At 54.8% G+C, this 23,776-nt stretch overlaps 8 protein-coding genes across 8 annotated transcripts; 6 read left to right on the top strand and 2 right to left on the bottom strand.

Moving 5' to 3' along the window:
• Window positions 1-40: 40 nt before the first annotated feature.
• Window positions 41-1,864, top strand: ACO1O0_007348 (Transglutaminase-like superfamily-domain-containing protein; the record flags this gene model as incomplete). The annotated part of the gene is made up of 5 exons (XM_083196721.1): window positions 41-78; window positions 147-275; window positions 329-488; window positions 546-1,636; window positions 1,690-1,864. The coding sequence occupies 5 exons, from the start codon at window positions 41-43 to the stop codon at window positions 1,862-1,864; spliced, it is 1,593 nt and encodes a 530-aa protein (XP_083047929.1).
• Window positions 1,865-2,331: 467 nt separating this feature from the next.
• ACO1O0_007347 (ubiquitin carboxyl-terminal hydrolase) lies at window positions 2,332-3,854 on the bottom strand (the record flags this gene model as incomplete). Its single annotated transcript, XM_083196720.1, has 5 exons — window positions 2,332-2,867; window positions 2,927-3,326; window positions 3,380-3,479; window positions 3,539-3,633; window positions 3,699-3,854. 5 exons carry the CDS (start codon window positions 3,852-3,854, stop codon window positions 2,332-2,334), a joined length of 1,287 nt encoding a protein of 428 aa, XP_083047928.1.
• A 1,195-nt stretch (window positions 3,855-5,049) lies between these two features.
• On the top strand, window positions 5,050-8,912 carry ACO1O0_007346 (uncharacterized protein; the record flags this gene model as incomplete). Its single annotated transcript, XM_083196719.1, has 3 exons — window positions 5,050-5,502; window positions 5,553-7,767; window positions 7,825-8,912. 3 exons carry the CDS (start codon window positions 5,050-5,052, stop codon window positions 8,910-8,912), a joined length of 3,756 nt encoding a protein of 1,251 aa, XP_083047927.1.
• A 309-nt stretch (window positions 8,913-9,221) lies between these two features.
• On the bottom strand, window positions 9,222-12,599 carry UTP22 (rRNA-processing protein UTP22; the record flags this gene model as incomplete). The annotated part of the gene is made up of 2 exons (XM_083196718.1): window positions 9,222-12,302; window positions 12,354-12,599. The coding sequence occupies 2 exons, from the start codon at window positions 12,597-12,599 to the stop codon at window positions 9,222-9,224; spliced, it is 3,327 nt and encodes a 1,108-aa protein (XP_083047926.1).
• Window positions 12,600-14,442: 1,843 nt separating this feature from the next.
• Window positions 14,443-16,142, top strand: ACO1O0_007344 (3-oxoacid CoA-transferase; the record flags this gene model as incomplete). The annotated part of the gene is made up of 3 exons (XM_083196717.1): window positions 14,443-14,502; window positions 14,570-15,940; window positions 16,011-16,142. 3 exons carry the CDS (start codon window positions 14,443-14,445, stop codon window positions 16,140-16,142), a joined length of 1,563 nt encoding a protein of 520 aa, XP_083047925.1.
• Window positions 16,143-16,713: 571 nt separating this feature from the next.
• Window positions 16,714-18,232, top strand: ACO1O0_007343 (uncharacterized protein; the record flags this gene model as incomplete). Its single annotated transcript, XM_083196716.1, has 2 exons — window positions 16,714-16,973; window positions 17,059-18,232. 2 exons carry the CDS (start codon window positions 16,714-16,716, stop codon window positions 18,230-18,232), a joined length of 1,434 nt encoding a protein of 477 aa, XP_083047924.1.
• A 1,587-nt stretch (window positions 18,233-19,819) lies between these two features.
• Window positions 19,820-20,739, top strand: ACO1O0_007342 (casein kinase substrate phosphoprotein PP28-domain-containing protein; the record flags this gene model as incomplete). The annotated part of the gene is made up of 3 exons (XM_083196715.1): window positions 19,820-19,901; window positions 19,967-20,556; window positions 20,626-20,739. The coding sequence occupies 3 exons, from the start codon at window positions 19,820-19,822 to the stop codon at window positions 20,737-20,739; spliced, it is 786 nt and encodes a 261-aa protein (XP_083047923.1).
• A 686-nt stretch (window positions 20,740-21,425) lies between these two features.
• On the top strand, window positions 21,426-23,321 carry ACO1O0_007341 (surfeit locus protein 6-domain-containing protein; the record flags this gene model as incomplete). Its single annotated transcript, XM_083196714.1, has 3 exons — window positions 21,426-21,449; window positions 21,539-21,622; window positions 21,750-23,321. The coding sequence occupies 3 exons, from the start codon at window positions 21,426-21,428 to the stop codon at window positions 23,319-23,321; spliced, it is 1,680 nt and encodes a 559-aa protein (XP_083047922.1).
• Between the last annotated feature and the right edge of the window lie 455 nt (window positions 23,322-23,776).

Raw genomic sequence — 23,776 nt, 5'->3', positions numbered from 1 at the left:
TATCACTGCGTAAATACCTTTCGGTACTGGCACCCACACCATGATTTCCACAACAAAGTCCGACTCGCCGCGTTCAAGGTGGATTGGAAGCGCTTGTTTATCCTACGAAGGAGCCAGGTCGCCTATATATCTGAGCTCTTTGATAGGGTTCTGGTGTCCAAAGTTGGACGCCACAGGAAGTTTGCGCAGATTGGAGAGCTCGGATATGACGCCAAAGACTTCCTCTTGGACCAGTGCCATGCCAACGACTCTGTCGAGGATGTGTTGGCAAGGAGGTGAGGATGCTTTGTTCCACAATCATAAACACGTCACTGACTTTGAATCACAGATACTTTGGGCAGGCCATACTTGACACCATACACCGAAGCATCGGCATCGAGCAGTGGCATGCTCTCGTAGATCCTACGCGGCCTGACCCAGCGCTCGAGGAGATATTAGGTGCTTTTGACATGTTTGTGCTTAACGGAGGACCTGGTGACATTGACGATGTGAGTTTGTTGTGGGCTATCTTGACAGACAGAAATGTACTAACTAGGCCATGACAGATATGTTCCATCCTGGATGAAAAGGCGTCCGAGTTCCGCGCCAGCCACCCAGAATTAGACAGTTTAACTCCTCGGCAGAAGGCATTGGCTCTTAATCGATGGATCCGGGTCCAAAATCTCACCGGCCTGAAGAATCCAGACCGAGACTACCGGAATTTGCGAAACTGTTTGATCGGCCAAGCCTTACGCCACCCCGATCATGAGTCAATCCCTATCATCTCGAGCGCTATATTCTGCTGCATGGCACGTCGTGTAGGTCTTGACGCAGACTGCTGCAATTTCCCCGGCCATATCCACGTCGTCGTATCATCCACTCCCAATCAGACGCTAGATGGCGTACCATCGACAGACCCCAGGTCCGCCCCTGACAGGATGTATCTGGATCCTTTCGGAAATGATGACGAGGTCCCTCTGGAGAAACTCGAGTATCTACTGTTAAGGTTTGGGGGGTCACATCAGCCCGATATCGCTCTAGGACCAGCTCAACCCTTATCCATAGTGAACCGAACAGGATCAAACATGAGCGCCACGTATGTCGCAGCGGTTGACCAGCAAGTCCATCCTAGACTGGAACTTACTCATCTTCTGAATGGATCAAACTCCATGAACCTGGCGGCCTGTCTCTACGCCAGCATGTGGGCGGCGCTCGTCCTGACCTCTCCGGACACGTGGGCAGAGCTTGATTTCTTCCTTAGCCGCTTTGCCAGGAGCTGGCCAGAAGACGCCTGGCTGGTCGAGAAGTACCTCGTCCCCCGTGCACCCCACAGGCGCGTAGCTTTTGGTCGCCACGCCGGTCAGAACCAGGACGCCTGGAAGGTCCTTCGCAGCCTCCAACGCAACGACCAGCTGCCGCCTCCAGTCTTCCGGAGGGGCGATATCGGGAATGACAGCGTGCCTTTCAAGATCGGGCAAGTTTTCCGGCACAAGCGATATGGGTATTTGGGTACCATAACCGGCTGGACTGATCAAGGGACAAGGAATCTGGTCCAACAGCGTACTCAGGTGGGCGATGAGCCTAGGAGGGAAGAGGCATCAGACGCAGACGTCGTGAACCGGCTGCGCCTTGATAACAAGACCTACTTTATGTACATGTGAGTGAAATCAAGTCCCCGACTACCTCATATGGCTGGCTAACCTCCCATAGCCGTACGAACTCCCCGGAGCGCTTTGTCATCGCTGGAGAGAGCATACAGATCATCGACGACCCTAGGGTGGTCGAGGCAGATCCATTCCTTTACGCGGGCAAGTATTTCAAGAGGTTTGATTCGACAACATGTACATTTGTGTCGAACAACCGCGAACAGTATCCCGACGACTGATGGGTTTCATACGCGGACGGGACCACATAACAGCGGCATGTTACCACGGTCACTGACCCTGACGGAGAAGCGACTGGAAACCTTCTTCGATACCACCATTCTAGGCTGTAAAATTAAGAGAGAGTATTATCACTCTTCACGTATTAAAACATCGCTATTGGCACATTAAGATCTACGATTTTGACACCCTCTCTTTTTTTCCCCCATTATATCGCCCGCAAAACAACAGCGCGAGAGAGAATGCACAATGCCTGCGACTACTCCAGCTTATTGAGGCAATAGCGATATTTAAGCCCTATAATCATAATATACTGTGGAAATGTGTATCAATTGCAAATTGTAATTTTCTAATATACGAATAGTACTACTCTTACGAGAAACCTCTAGAATTAGTATGATAATTGTATTTAATAATGAGCTCCCAAGCTCGCCGCTAGACTTCTCTCCCATACATCCGTTGTTGGGTATCAAGTACATCTAATCAGGTCCTCCAACACCCCCTTCTCCGCCAGCTTGGCAACCCACTTGTGGAGTGCCGGGCCATAGTCCTTCCTTCGCCCCTTGACGCGCTGTTCGTCCTCGGCCATGGAGACAAGCTCGGCACGGTACTCCCCAATGGTGGCCTTAGTGTCGGTCATGATAGAATTATATAGCTCATGCGCCTCCTGGCTTGAATCTACCTTTAGTACCCTTTCCTGGAAATCCTGTGGTATCGCGGCATTCTCCACGTCTGAGTCCGTGAGCTGAAACTCGGACAAGAAGGATGAAGTCTTGGTCTCGTCGGTCCACGGGCTACAAGGTTCAAAGGCAAGCTTGGATTGTAATGACTCCCGGAGCAATCGCAGGGAGGCCAGGTTTTTGGCAATCTTGTGGGAATGCACCGCCAGAGGGCTCTGACATAGGGCAAGGAGATTGAAGGAGAGCTGGCTATCCTCGTACTGGAGCATCCTTGCCTCAATCTGTGGTCGAGCAACTGTTGTCCAGTCATCAGATTTGATAGGTCCTGGTTAAGTCAGCCCCATGACTCCCTTGTGCGCATTTCACCACGAGTTGGTTGGTTACCGAGTTTGTGGGGTTTCGTCTTGAGCCCGTCGAGCTCCCAGACCTGACCGTCAGCGGGAACGTATGCTACAAAATGAAACGCGTAGTCGTCCTCGGCCACCTTCCTCCTCCTCTGGCCCTTTCCTTTCTTTGCGGCTGTGCGGTTCTTTGATTTCTTCGTCTTAGGTTCGCTGGCCTCGTTCTCGAGACCTAGATCGGCATTGAGCTGGTCCATCCGACGCGTAAAGGAGTTGTGTATGCTTCGTATAAAGGTGTTGGATCCGAGGCGGTGGCCTCGAAGGGCAGTGTTGAGACCTTTGGTCGATTCCTTAAACTTCTTGAGTTGGTTCCCCAGCTCTGCTTCGGGGGCGTTCATCACAATGTTGAGCAATGCGACAGTGGCGCAGGCGTTCTGAGTCGTCTAGCAGAGTTGGTGAGCATATACCGAACCAAGTTTCAGGTCCGTAGCCATACCTGATTTGCGAACCAGACGTCTCCAACGTCGTCCTCATCTTCCGTATCGTCGAATCCTGGTAGATATTGGAACAAAAAGATCAAGCCAAACACGGGTTTTCTTGAAAATGGATCAGCCGGACACTTGTCGTGGGTATGTCAAAGAAATGAAGATCGTACGGTAAGAAATCTACCGAGTCTTGGTCGAGAGTGAAGAGCTCTTGCGCCTTCACGTTCTTGACCCCTAGATCGCGCAGGATAATATTGAAGAAGGCCTAGTTTGGTCAATAGTGATCTACCTCGAACGTCCCTCAGGGGTGTTGCAAGGTGGCGACCTCACTGGCTCCGACTCCAACTCAATCCACCCCTCCCACTCTTCAATTTCCTTCGGATCGAGGGGCCTCAAGGCCTCTTGGAGCAGGTCTGAGGGCATTCCATCAAGGTGCTTGACCAGGTCGCTAGCCTTGCGCTTTGGATTGCGCCTGGGCTCCGTCATGGTCTTGCTGTTGTTGACAGCAAGTGGCTTTTTTGCGCGCCGGACTGGTGATGAAGGGCCAGAAGACAGGCGAGCGGGTTTCTCTGCTCGACGAGATGAACGGCGAAGCGGCTGTGAGGTAGATGTGCTCTCATCTGGCTGGAAGATGTCAGTGTTTGAAGTTGTTGCCGGCACTTGCTGGGCCTCCGATGTAGACATGATGGGAACCATGACGAGAGAAGAAGGCCAATATTAAGTGAGTTTTGCTCATTGCTTCCATAACTTGTATGATAGAAAAGAGTAAGAAGAGAGAGGAAGTAAGGTGAGCTACGCTAAGGCGGAAGTAACTAAGGAAGGGCTAGAGGGGGGAAATAAGAACAAACTGCGGTCAATGCTTGTGATACAATGAGCGCACAGCTTCATAAGGGCACAGCTAACAGTAATGATAAAGTAGGTAGCACTGAAGGCAGTATTACGCGAGCTCAGACAAGTACGCACCTTGAAATGTTTATCAGCAGACAATGAGAGCAATCAGCTAGAGATATCCGCACACGTCGACGCAGTGTGGCAGTGAAAGCTCCAGTCCCGTATTCAACATTGTGCAAATGATTGGATGAATCAAACAGCGCTCCTATTGTATCATGGAGCTTGAAATATCAACCCAGTTTCCGGAAGCAAACGAAGAGCAACCCCCACCTCAGTCTGTCTTGATGGTGAAGATGCGTCGTCTGCCTGGGCGCCTTCTAGTGGACTTGGATAACCCATTGTCGGCGACAGCCAATGAATGGCAAAAATACAGCGGGGTCTGGATTATTGACCAATGGCAAACGCGGATCCCAAGGTCACCCCATGGAAGTTATGCGGTCATCCAATGCACATCTAGTACTATCTTACGAGCCTAGTCAAGCAGCTCTGGTGCCTAGTGCAAGTTATGCACGTCGCGCTGTGGCCGGAAAGCTCAGACCGTGACCGTGACAGTTGATGATGGAATTTCGCAGCGAAGCCCACCAACACCAACACCAAAGCTTCACCTCCTTCCAACCGTGATTTTGCGGAGTGGACAGACCGGCAGCACCACCAACCACCGCCGCCGAGCAATCCTCTTCCTTTCTCCAAGACACTCTGCAAGCACGACGAAGCGATCAATTTTGCTCCGCCAGCTGCGTAGCTGCAGAGTCTGTCACCACAACGGAATGCGATGAACGCGACTCCCCGAATGCGGTCCGGGTACCCAACAACCCCAGGATCGACCCAACGACGAGAGCTTCAGAACCAGGAGACGCCCTCTACCATCAGATCCGTATCCTCCTTCGACGGCTCAACTACCAAGTCGCCAACGCTGCCCCTCGCCCCCGAAAATGTCACCGCCAGCGCTGGCACGAGCGAACCCTTGATCCCCCTGACCATCCTCGATGCGCCTCAGCAACGTCTCTACGCTCTGACCGTGTATGCCGGCCTCCTTGCTTGGAAGCTCTATGACTGGTTGGAGGTGACTGACGAGGGCGATGGCTCATGGGCGCGCTTTGCCAAATGGATCATCATCGACTTTATCTATCTCTTTCTACTCCCTGAGCTAAGGATACCATGGCTAGAAATGTCCCAATCCGTCGTGACATGCGTTTACGTCGCCCACGTCGTTTTTGACTGGTTCCTCATGTTCCTAGTTCCGGTGAGTTCCATTGGTCCTTGCTTGGACAACTGGCGGCTAACATGAACAAGATCCCCATTCTGTCTTGGCTCCTCGCCTTTGTCAAAGTCCTTTACGATCGCGAAATTTCCGTCTCTGAGCACAATGTCAAAGTCTCAAGTATTATCAACAACCACTCGCTCATCATGGGCAAGCAAATCATCAACATCCTGCCCGAGGGGTCGGCCATCCTCAACCCCGATCACGAGGCAAAGTGCCTGCTTCCCAAGTCTAAAACCCACGTCACCTTGCCGATTTTCTTCAACGCCACGGTGCCCGCAGAAATCGAAATCATTCGGATCGACATTAACACCAATAAGGAGGAAGTGATCAAGATCCCGAGTCGCGAGGTCAGCAAACTTGCCAAGTCGGTGCGCAACCAGAATGCCGATCCTACCAGCGACGGCTTCCGTTGGGATTACCCCATTAAGAAGCCAGGCATCTATCGGCTTGGTAAAGTTCTCGACGAGTACAAGCTCGAAGTACAGAGATCGACCCAGGATTCATATGTGGTTCCTTGTCCTCAGGCCAAAATTATGAGCACCGGTTCAGATGACCGATGCATTCAGGACCTCTCAGACCTGTCTCTTGAGGTTGTGGGTACCCCGCCGCTCAAAATCGTCTACAGTCGAACAATAAACGGCAAGAACCATAGTTTCCACTTCCAGAGTTTGCAGCCAGACGGCTTCACAACACCTTTGCTCGGAGCACCAGCCGCCGGGTCTGACTCGGAAGATGGCCAAGATACAACCTGGATCCGCCCTAACAAGGTTACGGTCGGGCTAAATGAGTCGATGACTTCCTCCGGCGAGTGGGAGTACACGGTTGATGAGGTTCATGATGCGTTTGGCAATGTGGTCAATTATAAAGATGACAGTAGCACCAACGCTTTGGTGCACAGATTTTCCGTCAAGGAGCGGCCCAAGGTTCGCATGCAAGGATGCGACCTGAGAAATCCTCTCAAGATTGCCAAGGGCAGCTCCACGCCCCTTCCAGTTGGTTTCAACTTGGGAGGTCCGGTGTCTGACACCTCTCACCAGTTGACGTGGGCATTTTCACCCATCGATTCTCTGACTAACAGCGGAGACCACGGCGAAAATGTGTCCTACGGAACCTACTCGGCCCGAAACTCTCAAGATCACCCTCTGGCTACTGCCCCTGGCCTCTATACGCTCAAGTCTGTTAGCAGCGGGAGCTGCGAGGGACAAGTGGAAGAGCCATCGTCTTGCTTGCTTCTGAACCCTCTTGAACCCCGTCTGACCATCGAAAGCGAAGAAATATCGGATAAGTGCGCCGGAAACTCCATCGGACTCCGCGTTAACTTGGATCTCGTGGGAACGCCTCCTTTCGTCGTTCGGTACGATGTAATCAACGAAATTGGCGAAGTGGAGAAGCGCAGTCAGAAGGTTCGCGGGCTCAAATCACAACTCGAGTTTGTGCCCAAGATCGCCGGTCGCCACCAGTACATCTTCAGATCCGTTAGCGATGCTGTCTACGCCAATCAGCCTCTGACCGGCCAGGATAAAACCCTGGAGCAGATTGTCAAGCCTGCGGCATCCGCTCTCTTTGCCGCACATGACAATGTTGTGAATGCTTGCCTTGATTCCACGGTCGATGCGGACGTGTACATGTTCGGAGAACCTCCCTTCTCCCTGGAGTGGGAGATTGTTCATGATGGGAAGCGGAAGACGCACCGCGTGCCCGACATTCAAGAGCGCAGCTATAAGATCAAAACGAACCCCCTAACTAAGGGAGGAGAATATGTCATTGCTCTGAGCAGCGTCCAAGACATTCGGGGCTGCCGCACGTTCCTTCAAGACCAGCTCAAGATTGCTGTCCGCCGACAGCAACCGCGTGCGGCGTTTGGCTTGCTTGAACAGAAGCGCAGCATCATGGCAGTCGAGGACACCCCTATTCGCCTGCCACTACGCCTCCAGGGCGAGGGTCCCTGGACAGTCAGCTATCGCAACTTGAATGACACCAGCGGGCCCCTCAATAAAGTCATTGACAGCCCCAACGGAAATCTCCTAGTCAGGTCCCGGGGCGTCTGGGAAATCACCAATGTGATGGACAACCAGTGCCCAGGCACTGTTGACCCCTCCGCGGCAAAATTTGAGGTCGACTGGTTCCCCCGGCCCGAACTGTCTCTAGTCGAGTCCGAGAGCATAACCTCTGGTTCCGGAAACACGTTTGTCAAGAAGGACGTCTGTGAGGGAGACATTGACGGGTTTGAAGTAAACCTTCAAGGTAAGCATGCAACCCGCGCAGAAAGCCCAAGGACGGTAGCTTATATATATATTCCAGGCGCCCCTCCGTATCATGTACAGTACGAAGTCAAGCACAAGCCTGCCTCCAGCTCCGGCTCTATCAACCGAAAGAACTTCGATGCCGCCCTGTCTAAGGCCGCCATATCCATGGATACCGCCAGGGCTGGTGACTACACATACAAGTTCCACGGGTTGGCTGATAATCTCTATAACATTGACAGATCTTTCAGTCCTCTCATCGTCCAGCAACACGTCAACGCCAAGCCTTCTGCCTCGTTTGCGAAGCCGGGCCAGTCGATGAAGTTCTGCGCTGAGGAACAAGAGCATGAAGACACAATCCCTATCAAGCTCTCAGGTGTTGCGCCGTTCTATGTTGAGATTGAGGTGAAGCACCCGGCTGGATCAGCACCGGAAACATACAGCATCCCGGCCATCAACACGAACTCGTATGGCATGCAAATCCCGAGGCAGCACCTCCGTCTAGGAAGCCAACAGATCCGCATCCGCCGCGTGCGTGACGCCCGGGGCTGCCAGCAAAAGTACGACGTGAATGGACCTTCGGTCCAGATTCAGCTATACGATGCCCCCTCCATCTACCCATTGGAGTCGCGTGAGGACTTCTGCGTCGGCGAGCGTATCGCTTATACCTTATCTGGCACGCCGCCGTTCGACATTACCTACGACTTCAACGGGCGCTGGAACGCCAAGTCGCAGACGACCAACTTCCGCCGGGTGGCCGAGAAGCCTGGCGACTTCACCATCACGAGCATCTCGGACAAGGCCAGCGAGTGCCGCGCGGCAGTCAACCTGCGCAAGACAATCCACCCGCTGCCCAGCGTCCAGATCAGCCAAGGCAAGCAGTCACGCGTCGACATCCACGAGGGCGGCGAGGTGGACATCCACTTCGATTTCTGGGGCACCCCGCCGTTTGAGTTCACCTACACTCGCAGCTCCAACGAAAGGAAGGGCCAGAAGAGTATCGTGCTCGAGACGCGGCACGACATCTCGTACGAGCACAAGAAGGTGATCAAGGCGAGCCAGGAGGGCACGTACGAGGTGGTGGCCATCAAGGACAAGTACTGCGCCTTTTCGACGCAGCAAGTAGGCAAGAAGGATCCCAGGTGAGGGAGGCTGGGATGAGAATAGAAAAATATGGTGGATTAACCAATAGATTGGACACGATGACGACAGGTTGAGAAGTGGATGCATGGGGGTCTTGTACATAATCATATGCATCTATATCATGGCACGGCGTTTGAGTAAGGTAAAGACAGGCTAAATAGTAGCATGTATGGATTTTTTTGGACTTTTTTCGGAACAGTAAATTGATCTTGTCTTCTTAAATGCTGGTATTATGTCTGTTCACAAAGCGAGATCTATCAAGGCTTTTTGTCCAATGGGGGGGGTATCAAGTGAGCAAACTTATATACCGAATCACTCCTCCTCCACTTCCTCGATCTTCTTGACCATATCGCCGCCGATCCTGGCAATTTCCAACAGCACCGCCTGGCGATTCACCTCGACCACATCGCCCTCCGCCTCGGGCACCCTGGAAAAGTTGTACGGCAGCCCCGCTCTGAACTTTTGCCTCCGCAGCTTCGGGCTCCAGATGGCGCCGATGATGCCGTTGTCGTCATCAACATCATTGCCCTCGCTGCTCCAGCCACGGAAGAAGATGAGCTCGTCCTCGTACACACGCTGCAGCTCACTAAGGAGCACGTCGAAGGGGTGCGCGCGGACAGGCAGGGGCACCTTGCCTGTGCGGTCGTCGAGGTTCTTGAACTGCGACGCCTTGCGGGCGCCGGACTCGCTAGCGGCGGCGCGCATGATAGCCCTAGCGGCCTTGGGGGAGAGATGTAGGAGGACGTCGTAGTCGGCTAGAGAGGTCTCGAAGAGGTCGACTGGGTCGAGGAGGTGGTCTTGCTCTTTGACGAGTTTGCAGGCGGCCTTGGCGAGGCGCGTCATGCGAGAGGCAATAAGCTTGGAGGGCCCGTCGCGGGTGTAGGCCAAACCGGACTGGTCATGGGATGTGGCGACGAAGAGCGTGGCTTGGTTCATGTTGGGGTCCTTCTTTCTCCATCCCTCGAGGTCCTTACGGATGGCGCTGCGGTCATCATTGGTCAAGTCTTCTGCCGAGTCGATGATCAAGGGCTCGTCACGCCAGTCCCATCGTGAGAGGAAATCCAGCGTCCTCAGGAAGCCGGTGGCACCCGAGGAGGGGATCTTCCAGGGATAGGGGCACAGGAAGACCTGAAGGACGAGGAGCTCAATAAGCTCCTCGCTGACGTGTCCCGACAGCTTATGGGAATTGAACCACTGCTTGGCCAAGCGGATGCTCTGGGAGAGTGCGGGAAGGCGGGTGCAGAATGTCGCAATCGTCTGCGTGTGCAGTGGCAGGATCTTGTACTGCCAATTGAACTTTGCCAGAGTTTCCTGAGCATCGTCTCGCATGTAGGGCTCCAGAGTCCTGTTCTTGACCTGTCGGTCCAACAGTGTCTCTTCAAGATCGCAATATATCCTGATGCGGAACGCGGCACCGGTGTCATACACAACATCGAGGAAAGCCAAGTTCTCTGTGCCAATGTCCCTGTTCTCCCGACCCAGGTAGGTGGTGATATTGTCGTGCGCTCCTGTCAGTCGCCTATCGATATCCAGAAGGAACTCAATCTTGGCTTCTTGGATAGCGACAAGATTTTCTGGCCACTTGCTCGAAGCTTCGAAGTACATGTTGACGTCCATCAGACTGATGGACCCAGTATGGGCCCCGGGGAGCGGGGGATGAACAGACGAGTATCGGGAGACGGGCGACACAGGGGCCAGCTGTCGAATCTGCAGCGGTAGCTCCTCTAGACTGCGCATGTCGTGTTCAAAGGTCTGGAAAGACCGTCTAGCCGAGTCAAAAGCCTCCTTATCCGCATTGGAGATTGCGATGATAGAAGAGAACCCAGGGCCGTGAAACTCAACCTCGTCCCGCGTCAGCTTGAGGTGCCGCCCTAGAGCATACTGTGATATCTCTTCGCAAATGTCGAAAGCTTCTCTTCCAGACCACTCAACACACTCGATAATGCTGCCATCCTTGAAACGGCGAAGCTCCGCCTTCTCGCCCCAGAACTGCCGAAACCGGGCAGCCTCTTTCTGCTCTTCTGCTGCTGGCCCGTGCTGCATTTGACGCGACATATGAGGGAAGTTAAATATGACACCCACAAGAACATGTCCAGATTCCGGTGGCTGCGACATTCCCAGAGACCAAGAGTCGATTGACGGCTGCTGTAGGTAAACAAGCTCCGCGCGTTCCCCATAGGCCTTCTTCAGAACCTTGTAGGCCTCAGCGCTGTAGTCTAGCACAGCACTGCGCTTGTCGGGAGACCCTGGACGGTGGGTGACATCGGGGCTGTTGATTTCGAAAATAGCGTCATAGATGTATGAGGAGATGCTGGCCCGGACAATAAAGATTGGCCCAAACTTTTCGGCAGCCTCGTCAGCCAGTAGATCCGAGGTCGACTTGGCTTGCATCCGAAGAAGGTTTGCCGACCAAGGCGTCATCTTGTACAGGAGATTGAGCTTCGTGGCTGGGTCGTACATGACAGGTCCAGATTCTCGGACTACTTCAGTACCAGCTTTCCCGAGGATAAGGGGCTTCTTGTTGAAGTCGATGTCTGAAAGGAACTGGATGGCGGCTTTGAAGAGCTCAGTGCTGCTCAGAGAGCTTGACAATGCTGCTTGGCCATTGCGACCTCCGGTCTGAAGCAACAAAGCAACCATGACGGCGAATTCAAAATGGCCAAATCCTCCCTTTGAGATAGCGCCACCAAACCCGCGCTGCTGCAACCACGTCCTGCCGAGAATGCACGCATCCGAGAATGACGGGCATTCGTTCTTCGCCTTGGTGAGAATCCGAAGATAGGAGATGAAGGTGCTTTCAGCCTTCAGAGTAGAGTTATAAAACGGCGTAGCAGCTGCCGAGGCCTTTGCATCATCGATGTCGGCAGCACGATTGGCGTTGGAGGTCGGGGTCAGCTTTGATGCTGGAAACAGATCCTCCGGTGCGCAGGGGATGATCCTGATAGAGTGGCCAGACTTCCCAGATCCCTTCTTATCGCTTTTCCCATTGGACCCATTCTGCGCAGTATCATCCCCCCCAGGGCGGGGTTGGATGACCAGCACGGGCAACAGACGGTTGTCGTTGAGGAACTCGAAATCAAGGTCCATTGCGTTTCCGAGTTCCTTGCGCACGTGTGACGCAATGTAGGCAATGTAGTATGCTCGCCGGTAGAAGTATCGCAGATTCTGGTAGTCCTTTTCCTGGAACATGGACTTGGGCATTTGCACCACCATGTCAACGCAGAATCGGGTCTGCGTCTTGATCATGGTGCGGGGGACATAACTACCGACGACATTGCACTGCGCGGGCTTCTCAAAGGACAGCTTGTAAGGAGCATCCTTGGCAGGCTTCGGGTCAGGATAGGGAACGACGATGTTGTGCTTCTTCTCGAACTTGGACGTGGCTTCGGAAATCTGTGGTGGTCAGCAGCAGGCCAGGCAAATAGACATGGCAGTCTGCCTTACGGGTATGGGGTCATGCGCAGGGATCGAGTCAATGATTCCTTTCAGGCGGTGCAGCTGACTGTCGGCGTCCTTGAGGGTCTTGCCATAGTCGACGCGGGCACTCTTGAGCAGCTCGTCAGTCTGAAGGGTGAAAATGCTGGCGGTAGACAGGCGGCCGGCGTCGCGAGATTCGAAGTCGATGAGGGCCGATTGGCGCAAGCCGAAGCTCGAGTGGTCGAGTTTGCGCCGCTTGGAGCTCGACTCCATGGTTGCGGTGGATGGAAAATGTTCGTGTTGGCGTTGGGGAGAGCTCTGGTGGTGGTCAACATGGCCCATCCAGACTTTTTTTTTTCTTCACTGGTTCTTGGCTCAGTCGCTGCGGGGCGATAAGCGATAAGCCATGGCACCCACCTCCAGATATCGATCACCCACCTACGACGTCACTCAACCTTGTGCTGGTCAATTCTAATACTAATGGGGGATTTCATAGTTCCTGGTACGGTCATTAATATGGCAAGGGCGCCTGCTGTTGGTGCCAATTAGCTAAAGTTATGGTCTGGCGCGTCTAACAGCACATTGAACGGTTGAAGGTCTGGGTCAACATAAAATTGAACGACATACGTATTTCGAATACCATTGAGTAAAAACGAATCTCTATCTCTTGTCTAGAATTAAGGCAAATACGAGCTCATTAACTCACATTAGACGAGTATTCTCCTCTAGAAGAGCGATGGAAGCTCGATATTGTAAGCCGAGACGATACGCCTACTCCTGGAAAAGACGTAGGGTAGGCGGTTTACGTTCCGGCCCAGTTCCGCCCACATCCGCGTACATCCGCCGAAAGCCGAAGCTTGTAAGTCACCTCGGAGATGCGTTGAACGCACCTAGCGCTGGTATTACGATGGACATTGGAAGGGAAGGCGACAATAACTGCGGAAAAAAAGCTCGGCATAAACTATTATTGTCGGCGCGAGGATGAACACACCGTGAGGTTCTCGTGAGCGACGGTGAGGCGATGGGGAGTGAGTACCCGCACTCCGCACCCACGTGCCGGCTAAGGCTATTTCCACCATTCCTCCGCCCCCCAACGCGCATTTGCATTGGGGCGTACTGATGGAACGAAAGTCACCAGTTGCCCATCGCATCAACTATAATTAAGTTATCTGGGCTGTAAGCCCATGGAATCAATAGAATTCGATTTGACCAGGCACTACGGATACTCTGTTGCCTTTTTCTCTCTGCTCCAATCGGAAGGAGCAGAGCCGCCTTCGGGATCCGGGCACTCGCCACAGCGCGTCGCCGGAAGACGTCTTATCCACTTTCCGACCCGGGACTTGCTGGTCTGAGGTCTCCAACGTAATACATTATTATTAAGGCTTCCGACGAAATTGGGCTCGGCCGATTGCGGACCAAGCCGACAGCTTTCCCTGAATACTATGAGTACAAGAAAAAGAAAAGAGGCCCTGCAGATGAAGAAAGGCCAGCTCGATTATAACTTTGTGATCGTGGAGACATAGATATTCGGTTCCGATGAACGTGAGAGCTAGGAAGGCCCATCGGATCCGACGTTTTGTTTGTCACAGCTCTCGTTCGGGAAGTACCCCAGACCCCACGAAAAGTGATGACGCTGAATGCACCGTTGACAGTCCACCGGGCGCAGTCAAGCGCAGAAATCAGTTTGTTTACCCGCAGGGACAAATCAGAGACGAGATTTGACACCCCGGCTTGCCGAAGCGCCAGCGTGGTGCGGAATGCTAATACTACTAGCTGTTCGGCGTGCACAGGCGGTAGCGACATGGAGCTCCGAAGGGCGGCGGGCCAAGTTCAACTGGCCGAGCTCCGATTCAGGGATTCGGCCAGCCGCGGGTTTGGACTAAAAGGCAGGCGACACCACCCTCCCCTCCGCGCCTTCTGATCTTATCCGTGACTTGGAAGCCGTAACCAGGAACCTCCTGCCGCCGTTGCATACTCTCCCCTCTTTTTACATTCTCGTTACTGCGACGCCTGGTCGTTAATTTTGATACCCTACCCAGGCCTGTGATTATTGTACACAGAGAGAGAAAGAGTTGTATTCGCATTTCTCGTCAACACTCTCCACACCTTCGTCACAATGCCGTCCACGGCCCTCCGCGCGAGGACCCTCCGGGCCTTTGCTCGCCACAGTACAAACGTGAGTCGTTGTCGCCACCAACACGGAAGCCCCCGCCAGGACTATAGCTGAATTGCAATGTGAATAGCCCACCCCCGTGCTCTTTTCAAGGTCATTCTCGGCGACTCTGCGCCGCGCTGAGATTAACAAGGTCTACCCCTCCGCCACCGAGGCTCTCAAGGACATGAAGCCCAACTCGACTCTTCTGTGCGGTGGTTTTGGTCTCTGCGGTGTTCCAGACACCCTCATTAACGAGGTCGTCAACAAGCCCGAAATCACCGGCCTCACCGCCGTTTCCAACAATGCCGGTACCGATTCCAGTGGCCTCGGCAAGCTCCTCAAGACTAGCCAGATCAAGAAGATGATTGCTAGCTACATCGGAGAGAACAAGACCTTCGAGAACATGTACCTGACCGGCCAGGTCGAGCTTGAGCTGACCCCCCAGGGCACCCTGGCCGAGCGCTGCTCCGCTGGCGGCCGAGGCGTGCCTGCTTTCTACACCCCCGCTGCATTCGGCACCGTCGTCCAGACCGGTGACCTGCCACTCAAGAACAAGGCCGACGGCTCGCCCGACCAGTACTCGTACCCCAAGGACGTCAAGGTCTTCAACGGCAAGTCCTACCTTCTCGAGGAGAGCATCGCTGGTGATTACGCCTTTGTCAAGGCCTACAAGGCCGACAAGCTGGGCAACTGCCAGTTCCGCCTCGCCGCCAACAACTTCAACGGTGCCATGGGCCGCAACGCCAAGATGACCATTGTAGAGGCCGAGCACATTGTCGAGCCTGGCGAGATCCCCCCGGAATCCGTCCACCTGCCCGGCATCTACGTCAAGCGTGTCATCCAGAGCACCACAGAGAAGAACATTGAGAAGTACACCTGGGCCAAGGATGAGAACGACCCCGCCGCCAAGGCTGCCCTCGGCACCGGTGACACCGCCGCCAAGCGCGAGCTCATTGTCCGCCGTGCTGCTAAGGAGTTCAAGAACGGCATGTACGCCAACCTGGGTATCGGTATGCCCATGCTGGCCCCAAGTTTCGTCGGGCCCGAGGTCGAGGTTCAGCTGCAGTCGGAGAATGGCATCCTGGGCCTGGGTCCCTACCCTAAGAAGGGCTCCGAGGACGCTGATCTCATCAATGCCGGCAAGGAGACCGTCACGCTCAAGCCCGGCGCTGCTGTTTTTGGCAGCGAGGAGAGCTTCGGCATGATCCGCAGCGGCCGCATCAACCTGACCATTCTGGGCGCCATGCAGGTTAGTGCCACGGGCGACCTCGCCAACTGGATGCTTCCTGGCAAGGTAAAGGGCTTCGGCGGTGCCATGGATCTGGTCAGCAACCCCAGCTCCACCAAGGTCGTTGTCACCATGGAGCACACCGATAAGAAGGGTAACCCCAAGCTTGTCAAGCAGTGCGCTTTCCCCCTCACCGGACGTGCCTGCGTCTCGCGTATCATCACTGAGCTGGTATGTATCCCTTTGTATCTCACTAGCTAAGTCTGTGTGCATTGGGAGAGGAGGCTAACAAATATGTCAGGGTGTGTTCGATGTCGACTTCTCTACCGGTCTGACGCTTATCGAGATTGCCGATGGTGTTACCGTGGAGGAGATTAAGAGCAAGACCGAGGCGCCCTTCAAGGTTGCCAAGGACCTTAAGCCCATGCTCTAAAGAGCCAACGGGGCGAGGAAAGATACCAGGGGACGCATGTTTTTGAAAATGTAAGGTAGTATATCACAGAAACCTCATGCTCCATGTCGAATCTAAATGTATGGGCAGGGGAAGGATGAGCTGGAGGGGGATATTTAGCATCATGTGGCGTTGATTCATGGCGCGTGGCGCGCTGCTTCATTCTTCAAACAGACAAATAGAAATGTCAAAAAAATTCTCACGGGTTTTCGAAAAAGACGGTCAAGAAGTTGTGAGTATCTGAAGTCGCTCGATAACATGTCGCTAGATACGGAACACGATGGTGTCAATATGATTAAAGCTACTCGGACTGTAACAATCTCTATTGGGGCATGGGGTTTTGTTTTAGGTTGCTAATAAGAAGGCAGAAGCTTGTTCTTCCCCCGTGGTTGATGACATGCAGCGGGCTATTAGGTTGGGCACCCAATTCATCAGAAACCGAACAAGAAAGATCCTCGTCCCACTCACCTCTTCCATCCCACTCTTGCTTCCCGCGACTCGGAGACCAGATGTGGCCCAAGTCTTGACGTTGCCTGACGCTGTAAGCACCGCCATGTACGACCAGGCTTCGGGTCAAATCTTTCGAGAATGGACGCTGCCCCGCCACGCTCTTGCAGCCGGCCAGCCCGAGTACGACTGGTCGCGCAAGAGTCCGTATCCGCCCTTCACCCCCAAGGGCGCCCGAGGCCCGCGATCTCTCGTGGACATGGTCACAAGCGTCGTCGCTGATAATATCGGCCATGTGACGGAGCAGCATTTTGAAGCTCTGCCGCCGCCACTGCGTTGGCGTGTTTGGCGCTTCCTTGAGGCGAGGTAAGCAGATATGTCTGTACTAGCTAGCTGCTGCCAGCTCCCAATGCGTCACGTTGCTGATTGGGATGCAAATGAAATAAAACAGGGGCGTGTGTCTTCATGCATGGAAGCTCTTCTCCAAGTCCCTTCTGACGGACGAGGACGAGAAGACGCTGGGTCTGTACCGCTGTAGACAGCACATATGCAAACCGAGCCTCGCTCTGCACTTCTACACCCAGCCACTCACCTCGCCCTCAGTTGACTTCATCGCCCACCTTGTAATTAGCGGTGGTTGCGAGTTCACCACCAACGAGATGCTGTGCCTGGCCGAGATGAGGAACCTGGGTGTCCTCGAGTTCCTCCAGCCGGCCGACGACATGGGGTCCGTGTTCCCGGAGGTCACTGATCGGCTGGTGCGCGGCTGGACTGAGATGAAAGACCCGTTCCCTCTGCTGCGAGTGCTCCGGATATGGGGGGACCAGTCCACGACGCAGCAGTCTTTCCAGTGGGTGTCAAAGTTCCCCGCGCTGGCCTTGTACGATGTCATGGGCTCTAGGGAGGACTGGAAGCGGCCTCACGAGAGCGCTCTCGAGCACGGCTGGGAGCTTGCAGAGCCGGCATCTCGACTGGAGGATTCCCTCTTGCGGTATCTCATGCTGCTGACACCCGAGGGCGCGATGGGTCTGCAGCGGCACAAGGAAATGGCTAGGAGCATCGACTCTGACCTCGTTGGGCTTTGTAGCGACTCGCGCAGCGCCGTCAAGTTCGTGGAGCGCGGCCAGGCCCCCGAGCTTCTCGACTACCTCAGCGACACGGCCAAGGTGCAGACTCCGTCGTGGGACATGGACGCGGCGGCTCGCGACTCGCGCTCCTGCCGGGGTGTGGCATTCGAGGCCTGGGCGTTCTGGCTATATGCATTCATCGGGCAACTTCACCAGGACCGCGATATGGAGGCGCTGGGTGAACGGCCTGGTTCGCAGGCCGTCGCAGGGCCGTTTATTCTCCCCTCGAAGCCGATGGCTTGCCTGTCCCTGGGCCACTCCGCGAGGGGTGGATTATCGTCCAAGCCCTCGTACGTTAGTCGGGGATTGTTTGCTACGAAGCGGTACACATTTACGCGGCCGAGCATTATTGGGGGAAGTAGATTTGTTGATCCTACTCCCCTGCAGAACACCACGCCGTCGCCACTCACCGTCCGAGATACAAAGTCCGGGGAGCATGGGGTTCGTAGACAGAAGCGGGTGCGACTGAATGATGTCTTGAGCTCATTGATGCGCTGAGGCTGTCCGTACGTAGTACGAATCCAGCCTGCCACCTGCTGGCGTCAAGCAGCAGGATGAAAATTCGGAGCTGCGGGCCCGCAGACAGGCGGGCGAGGCAGCGCAGACGCCCAAGCCGCGAGAAATTGGCACAGGATGGTCGATAACGACTGCTGAGAAGCTCACAACACCAAGCACTTGGGCTTCTACGGAGGCAAATACGAGGCGGAAATACATCATCGTGGTCACCTCTAATGCCCCCACACTGCATCTGGGCAGATAATATCAAGGTCTCTATTGCGTTGAGTGATCATTTGTGGTTGTCCACCAAGGCAGGATTGGGCCGTCGGACGCGCGCAGCGCCTGGCCTTGTGTGCGGAAGGATGTTGCGGACGGACATGCAAATCGTACGGATTAGGGCTGGCTGCATGGATGGTCGTGGTCACGATTCTAAAGTTGATCACCGGTGAGGATCTGTACCACTGTTTAAATTTTTTCTCCGGGCCCAACGCAAAGCCTGTCAGGGCGATGCAAAGCAGGACGGAGGGTAAGTCAGCGGGCATCTCTCTCTCCTCCAGTTTCCCCTCCTGACATCCATGGTGGAAATGAAACGTCGGAGTGAATTTGAAGGATTAATGTATTTTCTAGTAGGTTGAAGAGAGAAGAAAGAGAAAATCAGAGGGGCGCGATTGAGATTCTGGTTTTGTTTGGCAGCCCCAGCCCACAGGGACCTAGCGGGGCGGGTAAACAATACGCCGAGCCACTTGGGACCTTCGAGCGAGAACCGGGCATTTCCAGGTTCCATTTCAGGCGCTTCAGCCTCACTAAGAAGTGCCATTCAAATGAAAAGTCGAGAATTTCACACAGATTCTTCTCTGTTTATGATTGCTGTATAAAAAAAAAATATATTAAAGGCTGTTTCAGTTCGACTCTTGTCGGATCATCATTCTGCGTGGCCTGTTCACAGAGCTGTGACTCTTTCTGAGTCTTATCCCATCCGGATGATGGTGCTGTGGCCGTGGGCCGGCGTTAGCTGACGACCAGCCAATCTCGCCGCGTCTCCATCGTACTACTAATGTCGAGCTCAGGCCGCGGTGGGCTCGGTGGATGCTGGATGCCCCTGCAGCAAGTCGTATGCCTTGCGTTGCCAATGGGCAAACGCTGCTTGCCAGAGACCCAGAGTTCAACGCGGGCGCGAGGGCGTTTGAGTCAGAGTCACGCCGCAGCCTGATTAGTGCCCGAGCTTGAGAGCGTGACTCCCGGGATTGGGGTGCGAAAATTCCTTGTGGCTTGCCATGATCTCTGAGTCTCACATTGCCGTAACTTGAGCCGTTCAATAACTGGATCACGGGCGACTGGTGGCCTCTTCCAAGCTTCTAAATCAACCTGCATCTCACAGGATTCCTGGTCGTGTTCAGCTACCCCGCTACCCCGCCTCACTGTCACCAGAACACCAACTTGCCCAAGCTTGAGCTTTCTCGTCTCATCATTCTGTGATATACTATCCTCTCAGCTGACGACTTGAGTGCTTGTTTACTCAACTTCGGCCGCTGTATTTAAATCTCGGTTGATTACTCACATATTCACACATACCCTAAGTATTCCAAGATGGCCGGAGGCACTGGAACTAGCTCTAGGGGATCGAGCTCTCGGGGACGTGGCGGAAAGTTCAAGAAGTACACGCGAGGAGGTGCGGACCTACTATCCTTTCATGGACCACTTGCCTTCGTTATCTCATCTGACTTACCGAACTAGGTGGCCATCACTTCTCCCGTAACCTGCAACCCCTAGACCAGGACGGCAACCCCATCAGCATGTGGAGCGCGGGCAACAAGAACAAGGACGAAGATGACGACGAGGAGGACTCCGAGGAAGAAGAGGATTCTGATGAGGAGGAGGAGGACAGTGACGACGACGGCAAGAAGCCCTCGGCGGCCGAGGCCGAGGCCAGCCGCGAGGACCGCAAAGCCCAGAAGAAGGCGCGCAAGGAGGCCGCCATAGCCAGGCAAAAGGCCAAGAACGTCGAGGTGGGCGACATGCCCTCGAGCGACGAGGACAGCGAGGAGGAAGAGGAGGAGGACGACATGCCGGCCAACCCGAACCACTCCAAGGCGGCGCGGAAGCAGGCCACCGCGCCGACCGACCCCGTGGAGGAGGTCACCGAGGGCGTCAAGAAGATGGGCGCGCCCATGTCGCGCCGCGAGCGCGAGGCGGTCGAGGCTGCGGCTGCCAAGGAGAGGTACATGAAGCTGCACGCGCAGGGCAAGACGGACGAGGCCAAGGCGGATCTCGCTCGCCTCAAGGTCATCCGCGAGCAGAGGGCCACCGAGGCCGCCCGCAGACAGGTAAGCAACGATTGTTCCCTAGGGAGGCCCATGGGGGGACGTATTTGACTGACTTGATACAAATTGCAGGCTGAGAAAGATGAGAGAGATGAGAAGGAGAAGGAGCGGCGAGCCGAGATCGAGGCTCGCGAGGCCAAGAAGAGAGAGGCGGCGGCGGGCCCCAAGAAGTCCAAGAAGAAATGAGGTGGTTCGTAGAGTTGATATCTACTCGCCATTGTGCCTTGGGTTATCCTTACTTGGAATGCTGTTCTTGCGATAGATCTTATAGCATATCGGATGGGACTGTTTGTACAATGGTCTGGTGCCTTCGCTGTGTGATGTATCGTGTCTGGCTGTGTGATGTGATGTGATTCTGCCGATGGGAGCCAACATATCTGTAATATTTGACATCTGTAGTTGGGAACTCCGATTAAGCTGCACCTGGCCTTAAGAAAGGAAACAAGCAAGCAAGCAAGAAAGCCAGCCAAAAAAAGCAAAAAGGCAAACAAAGTTACAAAACGCCGTGTGACGGCATCTGATAATAGTACCTAGGTATCCGTACTCGTAGATGCAACTGGAGTCGCGTGTGCCAGCGCGTTGGCGGCTGGTCCCTGAACTGAACCCCACAGTCGCTGGCGGTGGCCTGGTGGACTTTGTGGGCCCAAAATGGGACGCCGTGCAGCAGAGCGCAGAGAAAAAAAATTGCTGTTGAGTGGCTCGAGGAAAAAAAAACCGTCAAATCGCCGACCGCCTCGTCTCACCACCAACCATCACCGTCGACGACATCGCAAAAGTGTCCCTTCGGTCCCCGCCCCATCGCCCACTCTTCCTGACATATAATTGCGGCCAGAAGAGTCTTAGGAGAAGGAATCACTTCCACGATCGCAAATATGTCGGAAGATCGGATGCTGCAGGTTCGTCACCGCTCTGACCTTTGTACCCCGCTGCCCAAAGGGTTGCTGGGTTCGACGACGACGATAGTTAGTGCTCACAAAATGGATAGGATCGCCTGCAGCTCCAGGCCGGCGGCTTTGATGGGCTCTTGAGCCTGATTCCCGCCAAGATGTACTATGGAGAGGACAACGGGGTACGCTACACCCGCTGACTTCCTCCGCACGCCCCCCAGCCACCGCACCAGATCATCTCTAGCAGCACATCCACCCGCGCATATCCGCAAAGGCGAGAAATCCAATTCTGACTTTGGAATTCAATAGGATCAATGGAAGAAGAAGAAGCAGACCAAGGCCGAGGCCAAGGCGGCCCGCAGAGCCAAGCTCGACCCCGATAGCGAACTCAACCGAAATGCCAAGGAGGTCATGGACGAGCGAGCTAGGAACAAGAGGAAACTGCGTGACATGGAACAGGAGGAGGAAGATGATGACGACGCAGATAACAGCTTCGCGGCCATCGATGGTGTGGAGGCCGAGAAGCCCGGGGAGGGCCTGAAGAAGAAAGCGGCAGAGCCCAACAAGAAGCAAAAACGCGACGAGGCCAATGACGACGAAGACGATTGGGAGGACGAGGACGAGGAGCCCGCAAAGGACTCGGAAGCTGCTGCGGATAACCAAGAGCCCCAGGGCAAACTGTCCAAGAAGCAGGAAAAGAAGGCCGCCAAGATGCAGAAGCGTAAAGAGAAGAAGGCGGAAAAGAAGGCGAAAAAGGGTGACGAGGAGGAGACCCCCGCGAAGAAAGAAGCCCCCCGCCCCGCTGAGGAGGCTCCCACTCCGGCGAAGAAGGAGAAGAAGAGCAAGAAGGAGGCCGCCCCGCCGAAGGACACCGACACCACGGTAGAGGATGACGTCGAAGACGAAGAACTTGCCAACAGCAAAGACCATGATGTCTCCTTCTCCGGCATGCAGCTGGATGAGGAGGAAAGCGGCCCATCAGTCGCCGAGTCAGAACCCCAATCACCCACCTTTGACGCGAACGCGCCGAACGGCACCGCGGCCGATGCTGCAAGCGCCTCGACATCCGTCTCCTCCACAGTACCGCCATCCGAAAAGCCCAAGCACATCAAGATCCCAACCGACACATCGCACCTGAGGGCCCGTCTGGCTGCCAAGATTGAGGCGCTGCGGGCCGCGAGGAAAGCGGACGGACCCGACGGCAAGCCGATCCGCACCCGCCAGGAGCTCATCGAGTCCCGGCGCGCCAAGGAGGCCCAGCGCAAGGCGCACAAGAAGGAGCTGCGCCAGCAGGCCAAGCTTGAGGAGGAGCGGAAGCGCGAGGAGGCCCTGGCGTCCAACTCACCGAGCGTCATGTCCCCGGGAGTGGAGCGGGCCGACTCACCCGGCAGCTTCGCCTTTGGCCGCGTGGCCTTTGGCGATGGCACCCAGCTATCGCACGACCTGAGCTACGTTCTCAACAACGGCAAGAAGAAGGGTCCCTCGGACCCCAAGACGGCCCTGCTTAAGGTGCAGGCGCAGAAGAAGCGCCTGGAGGAGCTCGACGCTGAGAAGCGCAAGGACATTGCCGAGAAGGAGGCGTGGCTCACGGCGCGCCGCCGCGTCGAGGGGGAGAAGATCCGCGACGACGAGGCCATCCTCAAGAAAACTGTGAAGCGCAAGGAGGCGGGCAAGCGCAAGAGCGAGAAGGCCTGGAAGGACCGCCAGAAGGGTGTCGACCACGCCCAAAAGGAGAAGCAGAAGAAGCGCGAGGCCAACATCAAGCAGCGCCGCGAGGAAAAGCTCCTGGGCAAGGCGGGCAAGAAGAAGAAGGGTGGCGCCAAGAAGAAGGGCAGGCCCGGCTTCGAGGGCAGCCTAGGCATGGGAGGACGCAAGAAGTAAAGCCTGTGTATGAAGCTTGGCGTGCGTGGGCGATTTCCTGTTATTGTTGCATCGTCTTATTTACCATGATGGCGCCGGAGTTGGTGGAAGGTTTTGGTTTTGAGTTGCTTGTGACTGTACATGAGGAATTGTGCTCAGAAGCTGGCTGGATAGTCGAGTGTCAATACATCATCAGCCTTTGGCGGTTCACAAACTTGTCTGTATCACTCAGGGCTAACGAGGCTTTGCGTCGGCTGCGTGGTGTCTCTCATTGGGGCATGCTACTGTGCTCATTCACAATATGGTGCTAATAGCCTGATTCATCTAGGCAACACCACGGTTGACCTTGAGACTTCTTTCCTCATTACAATAAAAAAGCAGAAACATACTACACATCGGGTACACGCTTTCCCATGCCATTTGTTTCGACGGGAGAGAGAGAAAACAACCAGCAACAACTCCTTCTAGCAGCCACG

Source organism: Amphichorda felina, assembly GCF_050947745.1.
Source record: "Amphichorda felina strain 45539 chromosome Unknown scaffold_7, whole genome shotgun sequence".
Taxonomy (NCBI): Eukaryota; Fungi; Ascomycota; class Sordariomycetes; order Hypocreales; family Bionectriaceae; genus Amphichorda; species Amphichorda felina.
Note: the sequence above shows the minus strand (reverse complement) of the source record. Positions and strands in the feature narration are given on the sequence as shown.